Genomic DNA, 24812 nt, shown 5'->3' with positions numbered 1-24812 from the left:
GAGGGAGGTGTTCCATGTTGCCAACAGCAAGTGTCAGCCCTGCAGTGTGCATGGTGCATGACAGCACCCATTCCTCCCTCCCTGTGAGGGCTTATTTCAACCAGCAGGGCTTCCTCTTCTTATCTTGGGACACTCTCCCAGAACCTGGGCTCTCAGGCCCCCTGATGCTTACTTACTGCTTCCTGTTAGCAGCACCACCCCTTCCTCTTTCGTTTTACTGTCTGGGCCTTGGGGAGCCAGCTCTTGGGAGGCAGCAGCCGGCGCCCCAGCCCTGAAGCCCGATCCCGGTATGGCGAAGCCGCGTCCAAGCCACTTCCTCCCCACCCGCAGGACTGAGCGGGGCCGCCCATACCTTCCAGGCGCCTCCAGTGGTGACTGGCGGACCCCAAGACAGCAGATTCACTGGGGACCTCTGGGTCCTGTGAAGGTCTCTGCGGTGGCTGTGGGCGTGGTCCAGGATCCGCACAGACCACGTCCCCAGAACGCTGGGGGATGGGAAGCCCCCCGCAAACCCCCACTGGACTTGGCTTGTGGGTAAAACCCCAAGTGAATACATAGGGAGGCTGTCTGGGGAGTCAGAGGGAGACATGGCTCTGAGGAAGTGTTAGGCAGGTTCTTTGAAAACAAGAAAGGGTCTCTGTGTTTATTCACTTGTACCTGTTGCTGAGGAGCATTTGACCCTCTTTTAAGGGGAGGTGGGCCAGTCTCATTTCCCCACTCAGAATTTCTATGCTGTTAATTTTAAGGGGTCATATTTTTCATGATGGACCCAGACTGCAGGAAGGAGGAAGCCTGGAAAGGAGCCAGGGGTATTTGGGGAAAGCTCTTCAGGAATTCAACAGCACAGCAGAAAATGATTGGCATCATATTAAGAGGAAGCTGTTTCTTTGGATCTGTTTGAAAGACCCAGCTGACTCCTCTCAATGTTTGAGTCAAGACCTGTTAACTGCCCTGCCTCTGAGCACACACAACTTGGGCAAATTTATTTGGCAGGAAAGTTGGTTTATATTGTGATTTGTTAAAAAAAAAAAAAAAAAAAAAAAAAAAAAAAAACAGCAAGCATGCTGCTCAAGTGAGATGATGGGAGTTTTTGTTAACCAGAGTTCAGTCCTAGTCCAGAGGCCTGATGAAATGGAGGTGAGGTGGGGGGCAGTTAGCAAATCAGTTCTTTTCCTTGTCTCAAAATCAAATGAAAGAGTAATGGTGAAAAGCGGAAAGGAAGTTTAATCAATATAGGTATACTGGGAAGTAGACCAGTGTTTCCAGACCCTGTATTTGGGGGCATTGATATGAACTTCTAGATTATTAAGACAAGGGGAACTACATAGAAGTATCCATAGTCAGGCAGCTTTTGTCAGACTATGGCATGGATGATCATTCTCACAATTGGTCTGGTGGGAACCTGTTGGATATAAGAAAGCTGGTATTTCCTAGTTGTATGTGTATGTGTGTTTTGTGTGGTATGTGCGGGGGTAGTTTCCACTCATCACAAGGGGTTTATTGGTCAGGTCTGTCATTTCCAGAATCCAAGGTGACTGACAAAGGAGACAGATATAACATGGATCCAGAGATGCCAAGATTGTAATCCTTCTTTTACTTGCCAAGTGGATATTCATAGGCTCAAGTGGAGAGTCGTAAATCCTTATTATATGTGCAGAACCTGACAGTTTCATTTGAAAATGACCATGAAATACAAACTGATGATTCAGAATGGATTCTCAGAAAATGATGTGGGGGAGCAGTTGATTCCTGGTATTATAGTGGGTTTTTGCAGGTTGGTAAAGGTAAAACACTTACCTGTCTCCAAGTGTGTGAAGATAAATAGAATTGATATTGAATGGACATAAATTTACTGAGCATAGGAGTTCCTAAAGGTGTAGGAGAAATTGGTTCACATATATTTTAAAGGCACTGACTAATATATTGGGGCTTTTTTATTCACAGGAAATTAAGTTTAACTCCAAGTTTGGGTGGTTTGTTAAAGAATTATTGAACTTCCGTTTGTAATTTTTCTGTGAGTGGTTGTTTTAATAATTAACTTTAAAAATTAACCAGCCTTTTACAATACATATAAAAATAATGCTAAAAATGTTCAAATATATGACCAAAAATTAAGTTGTAAATATATCATCTTGTGTGTGTATCTTTAATAGTACCTTGTTTTATTTTCTTACCTAATAATGGAAATGTAATTGCTGATTTTTTTTTTTTCAGAAATGTATAGAGATTCATAGTAACAAATGTATATTGGGCATATTTATTTCAGGTACTGGGTATTGTACAGGAATTCTCTTAGGAAACACATTGTTTTTGAAACAAGGTGTATTAAATTACACAAGCATGCAAAATCTGTTTCTGCATTTATTGTCATTAAGCATCCTTGAAGCATTTGAAGTGAGCATAAGTATGATGTTTACAAAATCATATACAACCTAGAGTAGAAAGCTGCCATGAGGGAGCACATTACAATGGACATGGTCTGACCCAATGGCCCTCTGCACTTAATAATTATGTTACACCAAGGAGGCCATAATGAAAACAGAATGGTCTGTCACACAGTTTAGTGACAATAAAGGGGATAACATTGTGTCTCTTCAGAGAAGCTTTATCTGGCATTCACTTTTGAGGGCTGTGTCTTTTGTATGTGTCACACAAGGATGTCATGAGCTTTGTAATGTTTTGAACAACCAATAAAATAAATAAATAAATAAATAAAGGATGCAGAGGAGACTGAGGATTGGCAATGGAAGAGCCCTCTCAGTGTTTCCATAATGCATGCAACAGTGCATGTTCTAATTGTACTTCTTGAAATGGCTTGTTGTAGTTGTAACTATCATAGTTGTAATTTTGCTTGCTTTAAGTGTTGTTTCTGAAGTCCTACGCCAGAGGTCCAATGTGGTGGAGTCCCAGAAACTTAGGTCCAGCCACTAGCCTTTAAAAACTGGAAGAAAAAGTAATGTCAAAAAGCAGTAAAGGAATTTTAATCAATATAACTATACTGGAAAACAAAGGGAACCAGAGTTACCAGTTCTTTGTTTAGTGGTACTGATGTGATATTATTTAGACAAGGGGGACCAGAAATAGGCATAGTGAAGCAGAGTCGGGAGGACAAGATCATTAGAGGAGAGAGAAAGTCAATGGATGGGAATGACAAAGATCTTTCAAATGGATTCTGAACTTGCTGTTGCCTCCAACATTTTAAACTTTACAATTGTGGTCTTGCTCTTACATGCAGTCCGCCTGCTTCAACCTCCAAACTATGGCCAGTATTTCTGACTGATACTGCTTCATTTTTCCCTCCTCTCCCACATCTCTAGTTACATGTAGATCAGACACCCTTCCCATCATGCCCTGTGTTCCTTATCCTCTTACATAATTCTCTTCAATTCAGAAAACTAAAGTTTATTAATTCTCTTCAATTCAGTAAACTATACTAATTCTTTTCCATTGTCATTGTTTAAACTGTAGCTAAACTCAGCTATTGAATGCTTAATGTATTTTTTCCCCTGTACTGGGGTCAAACCCAACCCATGGTCTCAAGCATGCACACTACCAGTATGCTACACCTCCACAGTCCCTTATTTTTCATATAAGAGACAGAGTCTCACTGTACTACCAGTGCTACCTGGAATTCATGATGATCCTGCCTCAGCCTAATCATATAGCTAGGACTATAGGTATGCACAACCACTTAAGGCTTGAATTCTTAATTTTGATTTCTTTTTTCAGTTTTTGTTTTCAAGTCTTGATCTACTTAACTATTGGTTTAATTAACTTAATCATTTTCATACTTAATTTGATATCTTCCTAGAATTTAAATGTTTTCCTAGTGACGAAATCTGTTGCATTGTAAACAATATTGGAGATTACCTTCTTACTTGACTGAAAGTACATAATAAACAGATATGTGAAGTCTGGACTCTAAATTCAGAAAACCTTCTGCTGTCCCTGATTGCCGGTCTAAGCCCATTTTGGTAGCAACATTATGAATACTTTCAACATTAAAAAAAAAAGTACAGGGGATATTATGATGCTCATGTAGGCTGTCCCTGAACTGAAGCTGTATCATAATATGCTTTTTGAAGTCAGGAGCAGTCCTCACCTTTTTTTAAGTACTGGGAATTGAACCCAAGGGTTCTGTACCACTGAGGTACATTTATATTTCTTTTGAGACAGGGTCTTACTAAGTTGCCCAGGTTGACCTCTGAGATTGCAATCCTCCTGCCTCAGCCTTCAGATTCACTGGGCTTACAGGGGTGCATGTGCCAATGTACCTGGCTCACTTGTCTTTTTTCTCCTTTATGAGTTGTAGGTAATTTTCATACTCAACTATTTTGCTTATTGGAATTTATCTGACATCTAATTTGAGTACAAGCATTTAAAGTTTCATCTGTCTCCCATTTTAGGTTCTAAGGTTATTCTTATCATAGTGATGCAGGCTGTTTATTCATTGGAAAATAATTTACTCACTGCAGCACAGTTTAAAACCATCTTGTTTTCAATGAATTGGTATCTAGAGTTTACAATCTCGTTTATATGGAATATCAACTTACTATTACTTTTCCCTCCACAGAAAGGCAAAACCTCTGAAGATGTCTTCCAGTAATGACCAGGTTGTTATCCCAATGCTACAAAGACACACCAATGACCTCCCTGAGATGATCGCTGGTGACCAGGAGACAATTACCCAAGGAGCTGTGTTGAGTTTTCATAACATCTGCTATCGCTATCTAGTACAAGTGAAGAGTGGTTCTCTGCTCTGATGAAGAACGGTTGAGAAAGAAATACTATTGAATATCAGGTATGTGCATGAACTTTTTAAAAGATCACTTTATTGACCTTTAGGCTTTGCTTACTACCAATAGACTGCTGTGAGCATTTGAGTACAAGTTTTGTAGAGACATATGGATGCATGCTTTCTTTCCTTTAGGCTAAGCTAGGACTGAAATGATTGGATCACTTATCAGGCAGTTTAAACTTTGAAGAGAATTTATGAACTGCATCAAGTTTTGTTTGCTTTTATGACTGTGCAATTAATGTGTCATTTAATTATTAAAGTGGCAGTGAGTTTGGAACTTCTCACTACTTGTATCTTTATGAGCTCACAGATGCTGGCCATTAGGGTTGTTACTGTTTGTCTGATTGCTAGAGAACTGCGCTTCCCTCTGTCATGAGGGAAAGTGAATTTGGATTTGCCCTGGCAATGATTGTTTCTTGTTTTTTTTTTTTTGTTGTTGTTGTTGTTGTTTTGTTTTTTAATAGAGGAAATAACTACTCCTAGTGTATGCAAGCAACTTTTCCTGACTCTCCAAGGCTGGGAAAGTGGTTATAACAGTCCTTTTGCCTGGTGTGGTTGTAGCTCTATATAAAATCAGGTGTTTGACCAGTTTTCTTGATATTTTGTATGCATCTGTGGTCTTTACTGTCAGTAATGCCTAACATCCTTCAGAGGACAAGGAAATGACAGGGTTGGGTAGACAGTATTGGGGTGTGCCTGAGAGAAAAATGTTGAGGCTCTGAGGATTCATGGGCTGAGCTCAGGGGCTTTGTGCAGGATTAAAACTCTCTGGCAATACCTGCTATCATGCCTACTTCTTGTCTCTCTTGTGTTGGTTGAGAAATCCTGACCAGGTGAATAAGAAGAGGAATAGTGGATCTAAAGCTTTTATCCTTTGTTAATGATTAGATAGAATTGACTTATGAAAAGCTGACAAGAGTTTTGTGAGATAATCAAGAAAATATTGGTACTTTCAGATTTTGTGTTGAAAGAGGTAAAAGGTAATTTGATTTGAATATGTGTAGGATAAATACATATAAAGTGCATTCTTCATGTGAGGGTACATTTGCCTGCCCCTGCCCACTTTGGTGTTGGGGATCAAGCCCTTCGCCCTGTGCACAGTGGGCCATCTTGCTACCACTGAGCCACATTCCCAAACACCTCTAGATTATCTTTTCCTCCAAGTAGACTAGTTATGGGATACCCTAAGTGTCACATCTGCTCAAGACTTCTTGTTGTGCTTAAGGCTCAGTGTTGTGCCTCTTAGCAAAGGACAGGGGTCATGGTTTTGTGCTCTTAGGCTAATAAAAGTGCAGTCAAATATTGAAGTTCTTTCAATTTTTACAATTGCAGGGACTGTTGTTTGTGATTTCTTGTGTTTCTGGTGTAAGTATCTGTAGGAAAGGACACCCATTTTTGGTTGCTGTGTGTCAGATCTTTCTCCTGTCTGCTCACTTCAGGTTAGTAGGCTATGGGATGGTATTTGATAGCACAAGTCACCATTCAAAACAGTAACTATATTCCAAGAAATGTGGTGAGAATCTCGATTTTCCTTTGGATACTTTTTTGCTTTCCTTTTGTAAGAAGAAGTTAAACCAAATTTGACCATGAGAATTGAAAAGATTTTCATACCTCATGAAAAACTTTCTCTTAAGCTTAGTTTTTCTTCATACACAGCACTTGAACTTTTCCTCACCAGTGTTCAATAACTATGGGGAAAATTATCCATTCCTGAAGATTTATGAATATTCTATAATGGTGAGGAAAATTCATTATTCTCTTTGGGAAATTTTCAGATTAATGATTATTTTTTTAATGATTTCAAACATAAACCTGAATGAACATAATCCTTTCACTAGATTTCTTACCTGTTACATTGCACTGTTTGCTCCCCTCACTGTCTCTTTTTTTTTTTTTGGGGGGGGGTACTGGGGATTGAACTCAGGGGCACTTGACCACTAAGCCACATCCCTAGCTCTATTTTGTATTTTATTAGAGACAGAGTCTCACTGAGTTGCTTAGCGCCTCACTAAATTGCTGAAGCTGGCTTTGAATTTGACTTCCTCCAGCCTCCACCTCCCAAGCAGCTGGTATAACAGGTGCGTGCCACTGAGCCTAGCCCTACTGTGTCTCTTTTTGCATTCATTTTTACTAGTGTCTTTTGGGAATCATTTAAGAGCAGACTGTTCACATGATGATTTTCTATCCCTAGCTCTTTCAGCCTTACTTTCTAGAAAGAAGGACCCTCTCCTGTGTAATCACTCATTTGTTGTCTGGCAGCAGCTGAGGAGACAGGTATCCTCAGAATGAAGGCAGGTGTGGTTCTGAGGACTGCCCATCACTGTGCTCCTCACCACATCATGTTTCTTCAGGCTCACCCAGACTGGTACCTTCTAATTCCATCCCACTCCAGGTGATGTTAAAATGGATCACCTGGTTATGCATCTGTCTGCCAAATTTCACCACAGTGTCACCATTTTCCTCTTTGCACTTCATTACTATTGTGAAAGGTGGTGCTCTGACATTAATCCAGAATCTTGTTCCTTATTATAGTCCAACTCATCAGCTTCAGCTCCCATTCATGACTCCTGTCTAGATCAGAAAATATGATAATTACCAAAAGGTGATTTATTTCCATTAACTCATAATTTGCATTAAACTAAGAGGAAAAAGCTTCATTTACTATTTCTTCTTTAATATACTCTATTGAGTCATGGATTCCTCTTTCAATAACACTTAGTGGTAATGTATTATTATTGTTATTTATCTTGATACTTCTGTTGGTCTGAATTTAGTCTGTGGGAGACCTTTCAATTTGAGTTCCCTTCTTCCTTCACTGTTTTGACTTATTCTTTCATTCTTTGAGTATTTTCTTGTTATAGCTAGAAGTTCCATACACTTTTGAGGTTGAGGCATATACCTGTAATCCTAGCTATTCAGGACACTAAAACAGGAGAATCACAATTCAAGTCCAGATTGAACAACTTACCAAGACCCTGTATCAAAGTAAAATTTTTAAAAGGCTGAAGCTGTAGCTCAATTATAGAGTGCTTGTTTATGATGCATGAGTCCTTAAGTTTAATCCTATTACTAAAAAAAAAATCCGAAAATGTGCACTGACCCTGCTAGGCCAGAATCAGCTGATGTTCATTCTATGGAATTGTGGAGAATGGTATTTATAAACCATCATCTGAGTGTTTAGAATGCTCATTGCTATTCATGTGTCATTGGAATTAAACCACCTCAGTGGACATGCCTAGAGAATATATGTATGCATGAACATACACACACATGTATGCATATATATATCTTTGTTTTAAAAAAAAAAACTGAATCCCTTATGCAAGTTCACGAGGTTGTGGTTCTGTCCAGGAGGGGTAAGTGGAGTGGTGGATGGCAAGTGGTTCCTCAGCACCCTTCCATCTATACTCTTCTATAACTATTATGTAGATTAAAACCTATTACTTCTAATTAATGCACCAATTCCAATCTAACACTTTAGGTTCTTCTCACATTTTCAATGTTTATAAAATTTTGTTTTTTAAAAAGTCTATTTAAAAACAGTGAAAAAATGCCTCTTCATAGTCTTAATGTAATTATTTATTTGTTCAGTTCTTTTATTTTCCAATATAAGCTTCTTCACAGCCTACAACTTTTCCCCTCTACTCTCTCACTGCTTCCCATCCTGTATTCCCAGATGCCAGTGTCTGTTGCCCTACTCCCAGGATATCCATTATATTCCTATTAAGAAAGGAAGGGGAAGGGCAAGTGTAATATAAATGACTGACACACTGTGTGAGCATAAAATCACAGGTAGGAAGTTAACTAAGTTCTGTTCAGTCAGAATATTCCTATTTTCAGTAAGTCATTTCCTACTTCTTTAAAAAAAATAATTAAGAGATTTTAATGAGAATCTGATGCAATTTCATGAAATTCTCTTAAGTGTGTTTAACATAGATCCTAATTTAATAGAACTTTGTTTAAAATGGAATAATTACTCATTTTTGCTTTTGTGTTTCAGTGGAATCATGAAACCTGTTGTCAATGCCATTATGGTACCCAAAGTTCAAAACAAGTCTTTGTGAGTATAATAGAAATTATAAGTCAGCTTTCTTTTTGTAGTTTCAGTGTGCTTTTAGAAATAACTTTTATCAGTCTTACTAATACAGCATCATAAAGTGGTTGAGGTACACCTGTCAAACCTATTATGAGCTAATGAGGAAGAATAAGAAGGGAATAATATTAAATATGGGGAGATGGAACATAAGGAATAATTGAAGACACTAGTCTTAGATAAGAGAGCACATTTCCTGGGTTGGATCCACCAATGTCAGATGGACAGGAGGGTCTTTTGGGAGGTTTATACAGGATAAGCCAAATTCGCCTTGCTTTTATATTTCTGTGCTTTCTTGTAGCACAAATGAAAAGGAAGGTGAGGATTTGAATGTAAACACACACATACACACACACAGAAATACACAAACACACATATGTACAAAATTTTAGTTAAGTCATATATCTCTTAATTAGTTATTTTTATAGCTTGAACAGAATTTGAACTAACAGCAGCTGAGAGAATTGGCCTGTATTGAAGGGGGAAAAAAAGCTGCACCATGTTTGTCCTTTTGTAGGTTGTTAAATATTTTAGCTGCAAGGAAAGATCTAAGTGGATTATCTGGGGATGTTTTGATCAATGGAGCAACTCGACCTGCCAATTTCAAATATTATTCAGGTTTTGTGGTTCAAGTAAGTATTAGTTGTTTTACTTTTAGGTTTCATGTGTTTCTATATAGGCAAGTTTCTTGGTTTGCAGTTTATTGTGCTTCCAGTTGATTATGTGACATACTCATAGAATTAACTTTTCTTACATCTGTTTCTGAAAATTTCCTATTAGAAAGAGGGTGGAGTTAAATGGAAAGTCAGAGAGGACCTGGAATATGACCTCTGTAGGACATGGATATCAATTCTACTTGTATCATTTTCAGAAGGGTCTGCTGATGTTTTTGCCCTCCCTGCCTCTTTTCCTTCCTGAGAACATACTTGAATGTGTCTGCCAGTAGTCATATCATACTTCCTTGTGCTCCACTTGGATGTTCAGATGGGTGTTGAAATTCCTCCCTGGGCTCTTCAGCTGTCTGTATATGGAGTCTCCATAGTTAGCAGAGTTGAAAACACAGCATTAACTACAGCATTTCCTTGGGTTTGTTATTTTCATCTATTGAGCTACATATACTAGAGGGATAGTATAAGAAAAGACTCAGTATGACTCATTAAAATTGTATTTCCCTTCAGAATAATGTTCCGATGAACACCTTGACAGAGAACATTTGCAGTTCTCAGCAGCTCTTCAGCTTCCAACAACTATGACAAATCATGAAAAAAATGAAAGGATCAACAAGGTCATTGAGGATTTAGATCTAAGTGAAGTAGCTGATTCCAAGGTAAATTGAAAAAAACTGGTAGAATTGTAGCCAGGAAAGTGGACTTCCCTGTGTGGACAGTGTGACCTTAATCAGAAGTTTCTTATGACATGTGTGGCTGTTTTCTGTAATGATGAGAAAAATAACTACATAGCTACTTTGAAGGTGGAAATGAAGCTGGAGAAACAATCTCAAAGATGGTGGAATCCCTGGAGTGGAGTGTGGTCTCATTGCTGTAGTCAGGGCTCATTTGATGTCTTTGCACTAACTTTTCTTCTTCCTGTTTTTCTCTTCCTGACTTTTTCTGCTCTTTTCCTTCTCTTCTTCTTGGGACCATTGTTTCATGGCTTTTTAAGGCATATTTCTGGAATTCATAAATGACAAGTTCCAGGTATTATTTCTTTGTATATATAACTTGTCTGTAATTTGACTTCCAGAATTATATTTGATCACAGTAGGACTGACTTCTAATTTGCATTGCTACTAATTTTTTCTATAGCTTATCTTTGGTAGTTTTTTTTTTTTTTTTTTTTTTTTTTTTTTTTTTTTTTTTTTTTTTTTCTCATCCTCTCTTTCTTCCCATTTTTTTTTGGCCAATATGTATTTCCAGACTCACCTACCATGCTCTTAGGTTTGAGAAGTATGTTTGTGGGCAAGAGTAATAGAATGGACTAAGTAACTCAACCTTTTTTGGGTTTGCAGGATCATGGAGAGAATGATCAAACTTTACAGTTTACTGCTCCACGTGGAGGGTTTGCTGAGCAGATATTTGGACCTGTATGTGATAATGAGTTGTTTAGAATGCAGTGTCTCTGAATGAAGCCCCTGATCTTCCCTCCTAAAAAAAAATGAAGAATGTGGGTGGAGCATCCTACTGGCTGCTGCTTCCTATTATACTTGCTGATAGGCTTTATGTGAAGTATTTTATTTGGAAAAATAGTCCCGTGATGCTAGTTATTTTTTATTACTGAGTATTGATTTTCTTTTCCTTGGCTCTCTTTATTTATTTGATCTTCTCATTCCAGTTTGGTACTTTTTTTTTTTTTTTTTAACTCTGTTCTTTACCATTAAGCACTCATTGTCCTTAGTTACTTGCTTGGGTTTCTGGGGAACATATATAAAGACTGTTTTTGATTTCTTATAATTAACATAATCTAATAGAATCAAATAATTTTATATAGTTTTAGTTTTTATGATATTTTGAACATAACAGAAATCTAGAGAAGATGGTCTGATTACTATAATGATGTGATTTGGGGGTAATTAATATATTAGTTGTATATTATATGTACATTGTATTATTTATATATTATACATTATGTTTAGTATGTATCATTATTATGTTAATTATATGGAAGTTAACATAATTACTAATACTGTTCACCTTGATTTCTCAATTGTTAACATCTCCCATAATTATTACAACTCTGTCTTACAGAACCATTTTATACAAATTTGTATGATATTTCACCCCAGAATACTTATATGCATTGGGGAAAAATGATATGTGCCTACCTTATCACAAAGCCATTACCAACTAACAAAATGAAGAGTAATATCATATCCTCATATCATCAATTATGTCAAACAGTATTCATCCACATTTCCCAAATTGTCTTCAGATATCTTTTTAAAGCTCAGTTATTAAAAGTTCCCAATGAAGGGTTATTATTTCCATTTAGTTATTTCTCATTGGAGACTCTTCATTTGAGAATTGTTCCCTACTGCCTTTCTCCCCAGAACTCTTCTAGTTTTCTCACCACACACAATAATATTGACTGGTTGAAAAGGTTGAACCAGGTATCTGTGGACTATCCCACCTCCTGCTTTTATCTGAAAAAATTAATTGGAATTCTGTATTGAGTTAGGGTGTAGATGTTATCAATTTAGAAAATCTTATGGGAATTAAAAAGTGCTTATGTGGTATAGCAGAACATGAGCTCTCCTGGCTTCAAGTGTACCCTTTTCTTGTAAGTCCACTCAGGGACTTTTGTCAGAAGCAGTGAAGTGTGTGTGTGGGGGGAAGGGGGATTGTTGTTAGAAGACTAATAGAATACTCAAGGTGTTTTCCTTTTTCATCTCCTAGCTTTATCTCCTGTTTTAGACCGTGGTTTCACTGTGACAGGTCCATATCTTTTAGTTTTGTTACTCACTGTTTTTAAACCTTTGACTTGGTGAGGAATATACAGAATGTTAAAAGTATGAGCTTCATATCAGGTCCAGCCACTTGGATCCTCTGCCCTTAGCCTCCAGGTACTTATATCTTCAAATAGAGACCTCCTTCTTCTTTCAGGTGTCCAATTATTTGTTGTTCAGAATAATGAGGGTAATAGAGAAAGAGTATCTTGTAGGACTGAAGTTAATCCACCAAATAAAGTTAATTCACTATGGTGGTAACCATAGTGGTTCTTGTTGATAATGTAATAATCTGTGTTTTAGGTTTTATCTAGAGGAGAGAAAAAAAGGACCAGTATAGCAATGGAGCTGCCTGCTGATCCTTCCATTTTGTTCTTGGATCTACCAACAACTGCTTTACATATAAGCACAGCAAATACTGTACTTTTGCTCCTGAAAAGGTAAATATTGTGGGAACGTTGTTCTTTTATTTATTTACAATCGGATCACTTCTATGTACCAGGGGTTCAGGTGGCCAGGGATTCAGAAGTGAAGAGCAAAATTCTTCCTTTCTTCTTAAAGAGAAATAGTCAACGAGCAAAGAAGTGTTATTAAGAAAAATGAATGGAAAATTTGGGGAAGAAAGGCCATGGAGGGAGTGAGGAATTGTTTTAAAAAAACAGGATAGTCATGGAGGACCACAAGTATGTGACAAGAGACCTGTGACAGAGTGAGTCCTGCTCTTTCTGTCAGCAGAGAGTTCTGGTTGGAAGGAGCAGCCAGTGGCCCTGAGGCACAGCATGCTTGATGTTTGTTGTGTGTGGAGCATCAGAGAGGCCAGAGGGACAGAACCCAGTGCAGGTTGGCTGCTAGACTCTTATAACAAGACCACAGGCTGGGGGCTGAATAACAGATACTACTTTTCTTCTAGATCTGAAAGCTGGAAGCTGAGATCAAGTGTCTATAAGTTGTTTCTTCTTGGATCCTTCAATAGACACAGTTAGATGAGTCACCACTTAATGACCTTCTTTAATCTTAGTGACCTCTTTAAAGACTCTCCAGAGGTAGCCACATTCTGAGGTGCTGGGTGTTAGGACTTTTACATATCAGTTTTGGAGAGGCCACAATTCAGCCAATTAGAAATGATGTAAAGTAAAGTTGGGCTTGGGACAGATTATATAGACCTCATTGGCCCCTGTGAGACATATTTTCTGCTGCTAAGGTCCAGGGTCATTTTGAGAGTGTCAGCATTGACTGCACAATGAGGCCAAGGTGAATGAAGGACACCAAGAAATAGCTGCAGATGTAGGCCCTGTCCTAGGATACTGGTGGTCAGGTGGTAAGAAAAGCATGGGTTCTGGGTCTTTTTTGAAGGTGGAACCAACTGGATCAGCTTAGGAAATGGACTTGGCCTGTTATGACTCCTAAGTGGGGCCTGGAAAAGTAGAACACTGGGGAAAAAAAAAAGTCATTCATTTCTATCAAGAAAGGAGACTGGCAGGAATGTAATAGGAGAAATTTTTAAAATTAATTTTTCAACATCTTCTTTAAAATTATAAAAATTTATTTCAAACTGACAAGAAAGTTCCAAGAAAAGTTTAAAGAAAAAAAAATTCCCAGTTCCCTCACGTGGATTCTCTAACTTCTATTTTACTGCTTTCCTCCCCTCTTCTTCCATCTATGTTCCACCTGTGTAAGTTTTTTTCTGACCTCATGCTCCATCTCTGGTAAATTCTCCCCAGTGTAAATTCCAAGAGGCAAGGACATTCCACTACACCAGCCTTCAGGTAAGGAAGTTGAATGTGGTGGCTTCACAACCATCCAGTGCTTAGACTCTAGTCACATGTCACCAGCTTCCCCTGCAGTGTCTGTTTCCTGTAGTGCCTTGGGATTCTTCACTGAAACATGTCTTTTCTGGCTTTCCTGTTTTGGTTGGTTTTGATAATCTGTGTGAGTTCCACAGTCCTTTCCTGTCTGTCACGCTCTTGCAAGTCTTGGTGGATTTCATGGGATGACCCTCTACTGGGTCCATCCCTATGTTCCATGAGCAGATTCCAGTCTCATAGGTGGTGTGAACTTCCATCATTTGATCATGTTGCAATCTGCTGGGCTTCCCTGCTGGGGAAGTACTTTTCTTCTTTAGAGTAGATTAGTATTTTTTTTTTCTGTGAAGATAATTGGCTATTATACCAAGGTTGTGTTCCTCCTCAAGTCTCACCCACCAATTTTAGTGTAAGCTAATAACTCCTGTTCTTGTGGTAGTTGCCTAACAGGGAATTGTTGACATTTTATCTAAGGAAGAGTTTTTCCCCTGTTCATTTTCTGTGTGATGCAATGGGTTGGAATCTGTTTTTCTTCACTGTTTTAATGATTAAATTGATCCTGATTTGACTACGGGATGGCTTTTCAATGGTCTGTGTGTTCTTTCGACCTCTCTCTGATCATTCTTCCATGATTTCTTTACTTTGTAGTCACTGTGATGTTCCATGTTTGTGTTGCACTTTTCCTGAGTTAGCTATTTGTGGATGGATCTGGTTCATTCTGGTTTAATTAATATTAAGAAACCAAAATGTGGTTGCTAGTGTGCTCACTGCTATTGGAGTGGCATTTCTTTTAGATCTTCAGTAGGTGTACCTAGGCCTACTGTATGTGTTTATATAAAATTTGGAAATATATTTTATTTGGAAATATTGGTCATGGATGAATTTTATGTGTGTGTGTGTGTGTGTATGTGTGTGTGTAGTGGGGTTTTTATTGTGTGTGTGGCAGTGTTCCTACCCATGGCCTCATATTTGCTAAGCACTTACTCTATACCTGAGCTATATTTCCAGTCCTTCTTCCCCTCCCCTCCCCTCCCCTCCCTCTCTCTCTCTCTCTCTCTCTCTCTCTCTCTATATATATATATATATATATATATATATATATATATATATATATATATAATAAAAAAACATGTAAACTACTTCTGTAATTATTGCTATTTATAAGAGGATATATTTAGATACCCATGAGTTCATATTTTTATTTTTATTTCCAGTCCAATACCTCTGTGTCACTTTTAGTTCTTTCCCTTTCAGCCTTTGCAAGTCACTTCAGACCATTAGAGATGTGGCTCCTTTTATTTTAATATATTTACTTACTTGGTCTGTCTATAATTTAATTGTTTAATACAACCAGTCTGCCACTTGCTTTGGGCAATATCTTTGTCTCCTACCTCTGGAAACCCCTCTACTTCATACTTTAAGGTGCCTGACACACCACCTTCATGGCTTCCCCTAGTACTTACCTTGCTTTCTCTGATGGCCATGCACCCGTGAAAAAGTTTCTGATAGGAGAGAAAAAAACAGGACGATGCAAAGATGGCTGTTTGTTTAAATATCTTATGCTCTAGATGTCAACATACATATAAGTGAAGATGCCAGGATATGGGCCTGGAGTTCGGGTTCCTTTATAGAACATACCCAGGAAATTTTTTATTATCTACAGCTCTGCTGACAGTGTTCATTAGACAATGATGAATTGATACAGAATATTGTAACTATTTCCTTTATGTTTTTTTTTTTTTTTTTTACTGGGTAGCATTCAAGCATCTTGCCTCTTGCAGAGATCAATCCCTGCTATGCAGTCATCACTTGGGGTCTGATTAAAATGGAGATTCTGTTTCTTTAAATCTGAGGTGGAGCCCAGGATTTCCCCTAGAGGACTCTAAGAGGAGATACTTATACTAATGACATTGCCCATCCAATCACACTTTGGGTAGCAGGGCTCTCATACAATTCTGCTTCCTGCTTCTAGTCGTCTAGCAGCTCGAAGATGTCTACTGAATACAGTTCCAGTTTCTGAGAGAAGGGCCAATCTTAGGCTTGTCATTCTCTTTTTGTAGTCTCTTTAGTTACCTTATTCATTTAATACCAAGTCACTGTCTCTCAGACACATATAAACACACCTCTTGCTTTGTAACACTGAGCTTCTTTGACCAGGAGTATCCTTTTTCTTAGCTCAGTCCTGTTGGTCCTTTTGATGTTCCACTTGTATCATCTTTAGCCTAAGTTGTTAGCCTCCGTTTTACTTACAAGGAACTCTTAGCTATATCTATTCCACATTCTATTGAAATTTTTGGTCTTCTTGCCCAAATATCTTTGGGGCAGAGCACCCTTGGGCACACTGCTAAACTATACTAGGAACTAATCAAACTTGTAAATTGAAGTGGATCTCCTAAAGTTTTTTGTTGTTGCTGTTGCTCTCAGGATTGAACCTCATTGTGCTCTACCACTGATCATGTGACCCTCTTACTTCTTATTTTGGGACAGAGGTATACCAAGTGGCTTAGGCTAACTTCAGACTTGAAATCTTCCTGCCTCAACCTCCTGCCTAGCTGAGATTATACTCACATACCACCACACCTGGCTCATAAACATTTTGAATAACCACTTTGAACATTTTTACCTTTATTTTTTGCATCCGTAGTATTAACTCATGTGAAATGGTCTTTTAACACTATTTCTACCACAAATTAAACCAGGGATAGAATCATAGCCTTACTTCCTCATAACTGTGACTTAGAGGGCATTTGCTTGACTTTTAAGTTTTTCCTGTGAAAAATTATGAAATTATAATATTGAAACTACCTTATGACAGTAGTGTAAAAATTAAAATGAAGTAATTTCTAAAGCATATAGCAATCTCATAGTACATACTTCAGAATGTTCATTGTTTTATCAAGGTAGAAAAAAGAAAACTAATCCTAAAGTGATAGAAGACAAATCATCAATGAGAATTATTTGTATGACTGTTGTCTTACTATTTACTCTATTACTACTTCTCAAACTTGATTATATTTGTAGGTTGCCTGGACAGCTTGTTAATAATATGAACTTCCTGTATCAACCTCAGAAATTCTAATTCAGTGTCTAGTAGGAGTGTCCAGACTTCTGCATTTTTAACAAGCCTTACAGTAGATTCTATACTGTTGATGTACCATCTTTTCAGAAGCCCAGTGTTTTTAGTTTTTATTTTTCTTGGCAAGAATTGTCTTTTTTTTTTGTTTATCTTGATTATGTATTTTAATTGCTGTTATGGTACTTATAAACACTGCAAAACTCTTCCAAGGGAAAAAACTGATTATAAATGCTGCCAAGTTATATCCTGTTTAGAACACAAAGAATATTAATAATGTATATGAACAATTCTTTCAAAACAAGCAAACAAATAAAACATGCCCTTAGGGGTTATTATTAAAGATACAAAGCCCATAATAATTACTACTTTTTCATAATAATTACTAAGGTGCACAAAAACATCTTGATTTTTTTTTTTTTGTTTGCATATCTGGGTATGAAACCCAGGGGCTTACATATGCTAGGAAAGCACTTTTGATGAGCTGTGTTTCCAGCCCATCATGATTTTTTTTTTTTTTGAATTGCAGTGTTGTTGAAATAATAAAGCATAATAACATGTTTAATTTATAAATCACATATTAAAGTGAATTTCTAATAATTTAGTACTAATAAAAACATTGAATTAGGGATGAGGCTGTGGCTCAGCGATAGCACACTTGCCTGGCATAAATGATCATTAGCACCATGTATTAAAAAATAAAGGTCTATCAACAACTAAAATAAATAAATAAAGAAAGAAAGGTATGGTGTCCAACTGCAAGTAAAAAAAAATATAAAAAACAACAACATTGAATTTAGATTCCCCAAGTGTCATGTAGGTAACATAAGATGAGGTGAGAAGAGTGTAAGAGAAATTGAAGTTGAACTGCGAAGTCTTGTTTTAATGGTAAGAATAAACTGTTTTATTAGGAAGGGCAAGGTTCAGATGTGTAATGATTCATTATCTTTCCTCTTTTAACTTAGGATTTCTGAGCAGGGACCAACAATCATCTTTACCATTAGTCACCCTCAGTATTCCATCTTCAAGCTCTTTGACAGCCTCACCTTATTGGCCTCAGGAAAACTAATGTACCAAGGTCCTGCAAAGAAGGCTTTGGAATACTTTGCATCAGTAGGTTTGGTTGACTTTTTCATGCACTAGATCCTTCATTCTTGGAATTCTGGGAGAGAACAGAGGGGTTGATGGGAGTGCTGTTTGATCTTTGTATAAATTTACCTCTGGGTTCCAACACTCTAAAACATTCTTGGTCACTTTGTTGCCAAACATTTTCTTCATATGGCAGCATATGTGTATGAGAGTGTTTGTACTGGTCCTGTGGCTGTACTGCTTCCCAGTGACTGTGTGGGTTAGCTCTTCATTCCTATAACACATATCTGAGAAAAACTAATTACAAAAGGTATGATGGTTTTTGGCTTCAAGTTTCAGATATTTCAGTCCACAGTCTACTGGCTTCATTGCTTTGGGCCTGAGGTGAGGCAGAAAAATGGTGGAGGAGAGCTGTTCAGCTCATGGCAACCTGGAAGGAGAAAGAGAGAGAGAGAGAGAGAGAGAGAGAGAGGGGGGGGAGGGAGGGAGGGAGGGAAGGAGGGGGGAGAGAGAGAGAGAAGAAGAAGAAGAGAAAGAGGAGGGAGAAAATGAGAAGGAAAGGTGGGGAGGGGAGTGGAAAGGAGAGGAAATAGGTTAGGGACAAAATAAATCCTTTCAGGGCATGAACCCAGTGACCTACTTTTTCAAATTAGGTCCCACTTCTAAGTAATCTATTCTCATTATTATCCCATGAAATGAATTAGTTTCCTGAGGAAGTTAGAGCCCTCATAATCAAATAATTTCTTAAAAGCTCCATCTCTGTACATTGGGTACCAAGTCTTAAATTCTTTAGTATTTAAGTATTTAAAGTGTATACTTTATATCCAAACCATAGTATTCTGCCTGTGACCCCAAAAGGCTCATGTCCATCTCATAATGCAAAATGCATTCAGTCCTACAAGTTCCTCTAGTCTTTAACAATTCCAACATTTCTCAAAACTCTAAATCCAAAGTATTCTGTGGGACTCAAGGTAACACCTTAGCTGTGGGCCCATATACATAATAAAAGGTAAGTTACATGTTTCTAATATACAATGGAACAGAGTAGACATTTCCATTCCAAAAGGGAATAAACAGTCTCCAAAAAAAGCCTTGTTCTTTGCATATATCCTTCCTCAGCAGACATTCCATGGTTCATGGCATCACTTAGTCCTGGCAACTCCATTACTGATTTAGCTTCCTCTCACAGAATCTCTCATCACCCTCTCAGGGGCGGCCTGCAGAGACTGCAACCTTGGCACAAATTCCTATCTCCCAGGCCTTCCTTTGAAATCTGGATAAAAAACTTTCATGAACCCCCTACTTCAGAATTCTGCATTATTTAAAACTGGCACAACACAGATGACACCAAGGCCCACTGCCTGTAGGAACAGTAGCTGGGTCTGCTGGAACAATAGCTGTAGCAGCTACTGAGTGCTTGGACAGTGAAATGAGTCCTGGCAGGACAAGTTTCTAGGTGGCCCTGTGCATGCAATATAACCCAGGACTCTCTTCTCAAAGCAGAGTCTTTCAAACTAGTTATCATTTTTACACATTTAAACATCTTTCCTTTTTTCTCCATGAAACATTGTTTTTTCTTTAAAGGCTCTGATTTCTTCAGCAACTGCACCTTCCTTATTTGCAGCTTTACAAGTGTTTTTCTGGCCAAACAGAAAATTTTTAAATGTTTCTGTTCTGCTTCTTGTTGCCATTTCTCACTAAAAATATGGCTAAAAGCTACCAGCAATAACTATGCCACAGTCCCAATGATTTGTTGCCTTGAAATTTCCTCCAATAGATTAATTAGTCCATCACCTTTAAATTCAGTCTCAGAGAGTGTTGGGACATGAACAAAATGGAAACAAGTTCCTTGTCAGAATATACTACTTATGGACTTTTGTCCAGTTTCCAAAACACTCCTTATTACAATCTGAAATTTCATGAACACAATCTTTACTGTCCAAATTCTTGTTGACATTCTGGTCTCCTGAGGTCACACCATAATTGTCCATTAACCTCTGCTTACAACATTCCAAAGCTTCTTTATCTTGTATCTCCACATTTTCCAAATTCCTCCCACAAATCATTTTCAAATGTTTCTGAAGCACATGGTCAGGTATAGTCACAGCAATGACCCCACTTCTTGTTAATAAACTCTTTATTGTTGTGATCAATAATTGAGAACAGTAACTTAGAGGAGGAAAAATTTATTTTGGCTCATGGTTTTGGAGATTTCACTCCAATACAGCTATATGCATTGCTTTGGGCCTTAGGTGAGAACTAAGCTTCATTTTTTTGGCCTTTGGTGAGAACATCATGGCAGAAAGGTGTAGTGGTGGAAACTGTTCAACTCTTTCCAGAGAGGAAGGAGGGAGAGAGAGAGGGATGGAGGGATGGAGGGAGGGAGGGGGAGAGAGAGAGAGAATGTGTGAGAGAGAGATAGAAAAGTGGATCAGGAGCATGATAAATTCTTCCAGTGCATACTTCCAGTGACCTAATTCCTCCTACCACACAGTAGTCCATTCAAGTTATTAATTTATGAGATTGCTGTATTGTGTACCATGCCTTAAACATGTGTGTTGTGGTTTAGATATGAGGTTTCCCCCAATAGGTCATGTGTGAGATGGCATAAGGATGTTCAGAGGTGAACTGATCAGACTTTGAGAGGTATAACCTAATCAATGGATTATCCACTGCTATAGATTAACTGGATCATAACTACAGGCAAATAGGGTGTGGCTAGAGGAAGTAGGTCACTGAAGACATACATTTTGGGTTTATATTTTGTTCCTGGTGAGTGAAGTTCTCTCCCTAAATCCTAATTATCATGACCTGAGATGCTTTCCTACTCCATGCCCTTCTACCATGATGTTCTATCTCCCCTGGGCCCACCACTACGGCGTTGACTGACCGTGGACTGAACCTCTGAAATCATGAGCCAAAATAAACTTTTCCTTCTCTATGTTTTTATTTTCAGGTCTTTTGGTCACAGTTGATTAAAACAACATGAATCTTTGCGGAAATTCATATCTAAACCGTAACAGTGATCTTTCCCTTAAAGTTCAAAATTTAGCTACTTAGATTTATATCCAGTTATTCTGTCAGTTAAATATTTATGGAATGCCCCAATATTATTATTTTGAGACCTATAACAGATTGCTTTTTTATTTTTGTTTTTACCATGGCATGTAATCTTGCTCTGCCTTCAGGAGAGCTCATGGAGATACTACTTAACTTTCTAGAAACATTAGACTGAAGATTTAGGACTTAAGTGGGTGTGAGTGATCTATTAGTCAATGGAATGGCTAATCCCAAATCTGATTGGACCAATATTTCAGGGATGCCTAATTCTTTGAATTTTTTATTAAATTATGTGATTTAAAAAAAAATAGCTCATAGAATCTGCTTCAGAGATATTTGGGTATGATCATAGATGCTTCTCTATGACCTCAAACAGATGTCTTTTTAAATTTGTTTTTGTTTAATATCTCTCCTTTAAAAATAATCAAGCATGTATGGATCTGGGGAGTCCAGAGGAGACAGGAATCAGACCACAGGCAAAGTTTAGATGATTTATGCCACTAGAAGTGGAGGAAAGAGTTCAGGTGTACTGTACTGGCCATTTTCTCTCCAGAATGCTACCCTGAAGGATTTGTTCCTCTTTGGAATTATGACAGATTGACAGATGATAAATTTGAAATATGAATTTAATAGGTGGAAAAGCTATCTTGTTGTCATTAGTACTGCCATTCCAGTATTTCTTGGATCAACTCAGAGAATACAATGCATCTGGGCCTTTAAAACTTCCTTCCTGTACTTAGCCTTAGTCTTATAAAGGAGTACTGATAAACTCCAGGAAATTTAGATAGCATATTGAACTTTACTACTTATTGTAGATAATAACTAACGTAATATGTTGTAAAGAGTCCAGATTTGGTTGGATATATATGTATGTATGTATGTATGAAAATGAGGGAGAAGATGATAATTCTGCCTTCCCTAGTCTCACCTGTCTCACACTGTGTGAGTCCTCTTTATTTTCGAAGACCATCTTTACTTTTGGGTTGAGTTGTTGGAGTGCCTTCTTTTGCAGGTTATCCCTGTGAGCTGTACAACAGCCCTGCAGTCTTCTTTCTGGAAATTATTAAGGGAGAATTTTCTGCTATGATATTAAACAGAGAGAAAGAAGGGCATGAAGGTACATCAGTCTCAGATTCACAGTTTTTGCCTAATCAATTTGGCTGAGGTTTTGTGATATGGAAAGATATTGTAACAGGGCTTTGTGAATTTGCATTAATGTTGTGTTCTGATACCAGTCAGGAGATAGGCTTTGTTACCTGAGAGTGCTATGGTTCTTTGTTTGTTTATTTGTTTCATTTATGACTGAGCATTTATATGCTACTTTTGATTTTATGGGGGGTTTCCATTTAAAAATAAATATGCTTGGGCTGGGGATGTGGCTCAAGCGGTAGCGCGCTCACCTGGCATGCGCGGGGCACTGGGTTCAATCCTCAGCACCACATAAAAATAAAAAAATAAAGATGTTGTGTCCACCAAAAAAAAAAAAAAAAAAAAAAAGAACACCTATATCACTCCTTCTATCATCAGCTCAGATGGATTGTCTGGCGTTTTTTCAAGAACTTGCTGAGTGAGCCTGAGGAAAACATATTAAATATTAAAAAATTCTCTCTCTTAAAAACAATATGCTCATTGTTATAGTATTTAAAAATGAGAAACAGTTTTTTATGCGTTAACATGTAAAATAAAAGGACCAGATTTTTATATTAACATTATAACTCTGTATGAAGATATTTATTTTAATAGTTAGGTTCCACGTTGGGAGGAAAAGGTCAGTGAGTTTGCTGTTATCTGTAATTACAATCATAGTAGTACCCAGCTCATTCAGCTGTGTTTTTCTAATGTGAAAAGCGGCGATAAAGCTAGTAATTTTTATATTCAGGCTCTAAAATCAAATTGTTATTGAAGAAAGGAGTCAAAGAAAAATGGGTTAAATAACTTGTTGTCTAATAGTAGTGTTTTTGTTCTTTATTCATTTTTTCTTTGAAAGTCAGTGAGACTGAAGAGCTCTCCAAGGGGAAAATACCAGTCATAGAAACATTAATTGAGTTTTACCTCAACTCCTCCATCTACAGAGAAACAAAAGCTGAGTTAGACCAACTCTCAGGTGGTCAGAAGAAGAGGAGCTCAGCCTTCAAGGAGACCACCTATATCACTTCTTCTATCATCAGCTCAGATGGATTATCTGGTGTTTTTTCAAGAACTTGCTGAGTGATCCTGAGGAAAACATATTTCAGGTGACCTGAGACTCTTTTAATTATGCTGTGAAATACCCATGTAGAAGTAACATGGTTTTGATATGATCTACTTCAGGAATTGGTTTATTCTCTTCCATTTACTTATTATCCTTGCTTCATTTGGTATGTAATCATGGCCAATAGAACAACAACAAAAAAAAATCACAAGTTTTACTTATGGGAAAGTTTCTTAGTGATTCTTAGATTACCTCACCCAGAATTTTTGTTGATTTAGACAAATTATAATGGGTAATATTGAGTAGAAAATAGTTTTCTTCAAAAAAAGAAAATAAAGACAGTGTATCTCAGATATGTATGGGTATTGCATAGCTGTCCACTTTCATTTGCAGAGTCATTCACAATATCATATGCTGCATTTTGGGAACTCACAAAGCAGTACACAAAATGAGTAAAAATACACATTTCTGTTCTTGCGCAATTCATTTGTTATGAGGGTAGAGACATGATAATTGATATATCAGATTGCAGAAGGGTCTGTACAGAAAATTTAAGCACAGATGGAGGGAGAAAAGGGGCGGGAGACAAAAGGCAGTAGGGGCAAGAGGGTTGTTTTGCCCTTGAAATGAGGCAGTGAGAGAACTTGATGTTACTGAATACAGTTGAGGGTTGTCTAGGCTGACCATTGTCTAGGCTGCCCACTGTCTGGTGGAGGATCCTGTATGCAAAGTGCTGTTCCTTATAATTCACCTTCCTTATTAAGAGATTTTAAACTTTAGGAAGCACTAGATACCTCAAAGAGTTTGCATTTTATGCACAGATAGTAACCAGACTAAACAAGGCTATTCACTGTCAGGTTAACCCTCTTAACTAGAATGATATAATGTTCTTTTCATCTTTAACTAGCTCTGTGGTCATTGTTGATTATCAATTTTCAAGGTTTTTCTGTTGTTTTTAACCCTGTGTCATATAAAGCTTTTCTAACTTCCAGTTCATTTGTCCATCATTTGTAAGGAAATCAGTTTAGCTGAAATCAGTTTAGCCTAGACCCTGGCGCTCGGTCTGCATCTTAAGGAGGTCTAGGACGAAATGTACATTATCAATCATTGATTTTCAGTTGAGTATTGAACTATGACCTTCGTAGGCTCTAATGAAGGACTACTGACTATTTAACATTAATCATCATAATTTTCATATGTAATTATTGCCTGCATTATGTATTTTTGAACAATTTGATTTAATCCATTTATTCTTTCATATGAT

At 37.6% G+C, this 24812-nt stretch overlaps 1 protein-coding gene across 1 annotated transcript; it reads left to right on the top strand.

The window, feature by feature from the left end:
• Positions 1–233: 233 nt before the first annotated feature.
• On the top strand, positions 234–23903 carry LOC117794609 (broad substrate specificity ATP-binding cassette transporter ABCG2-like). The gene is made up of 10 exons (XM_071614838.1): positions 234–371; positions 4574–4801; positions 6774–6876; positions 8799–8858; positions 10070–10218; positions 10900–10974; positions 12637–12773; positions 14055–14099; positions 18174–18321; positions 23345–23903. The coding sequence occupies exons 5-10, from the start codon at positions 10141–10143 to the stop codon at positions 23387–23389; spliced, it is 528 nt and encodes a 175-aa protein (XP_071470939.1). The 5' UTR covers positions 234–371; positions 4574–4801; positions 6774–6876; positions 8799–8858; positions 10070–10140; the 3' UTR covers positions 23390–23903.
• Positions 23904–24812: the final 909 nt, after the last annotated feature.

Source organism: Marmota flaviventris, chromosome 7 (assembly GCF_047511675.1).
Source record: "Marmota flaviventris isolate mMarFla1 chromosome 7, mMarFla1.hap1, whole genome shotgun sequence".
NCBI lineage: Eukaryota > Metazoa > Chordata > Mammalia > Rodentia > Sciuridae > Marmota > Marmota flaviventris.
This window is presented reverse-complemented; position numbering and strand designations above follow the sequence as displayed.

Excerpts from the sequence above, each read along its gene's own strand:
- LOC117794609 (XM_071614838.1), top strand. The coding sequence starts at position 10,141 with ATGACAAATCATGAAAAAAATGAAAGGATCAACAAGGTCATTGAGGAT. Across the intron at positions 10,975-12,636 it reads CTGAGCAGATATTTGGACCT|GTTTTATCTAGAGGAGAGAA; the intron begins GTATGTGATAAT and ends TCTGTGTTTTAG. Across the intron at positions 12,774-14,054 it reads GTACTTTTGCTCCTGAAAAG|TGTAAATTCCAAGAGGCAAG; the intron begins GTAAATATTGTG and ends AATTCTCCCCAG.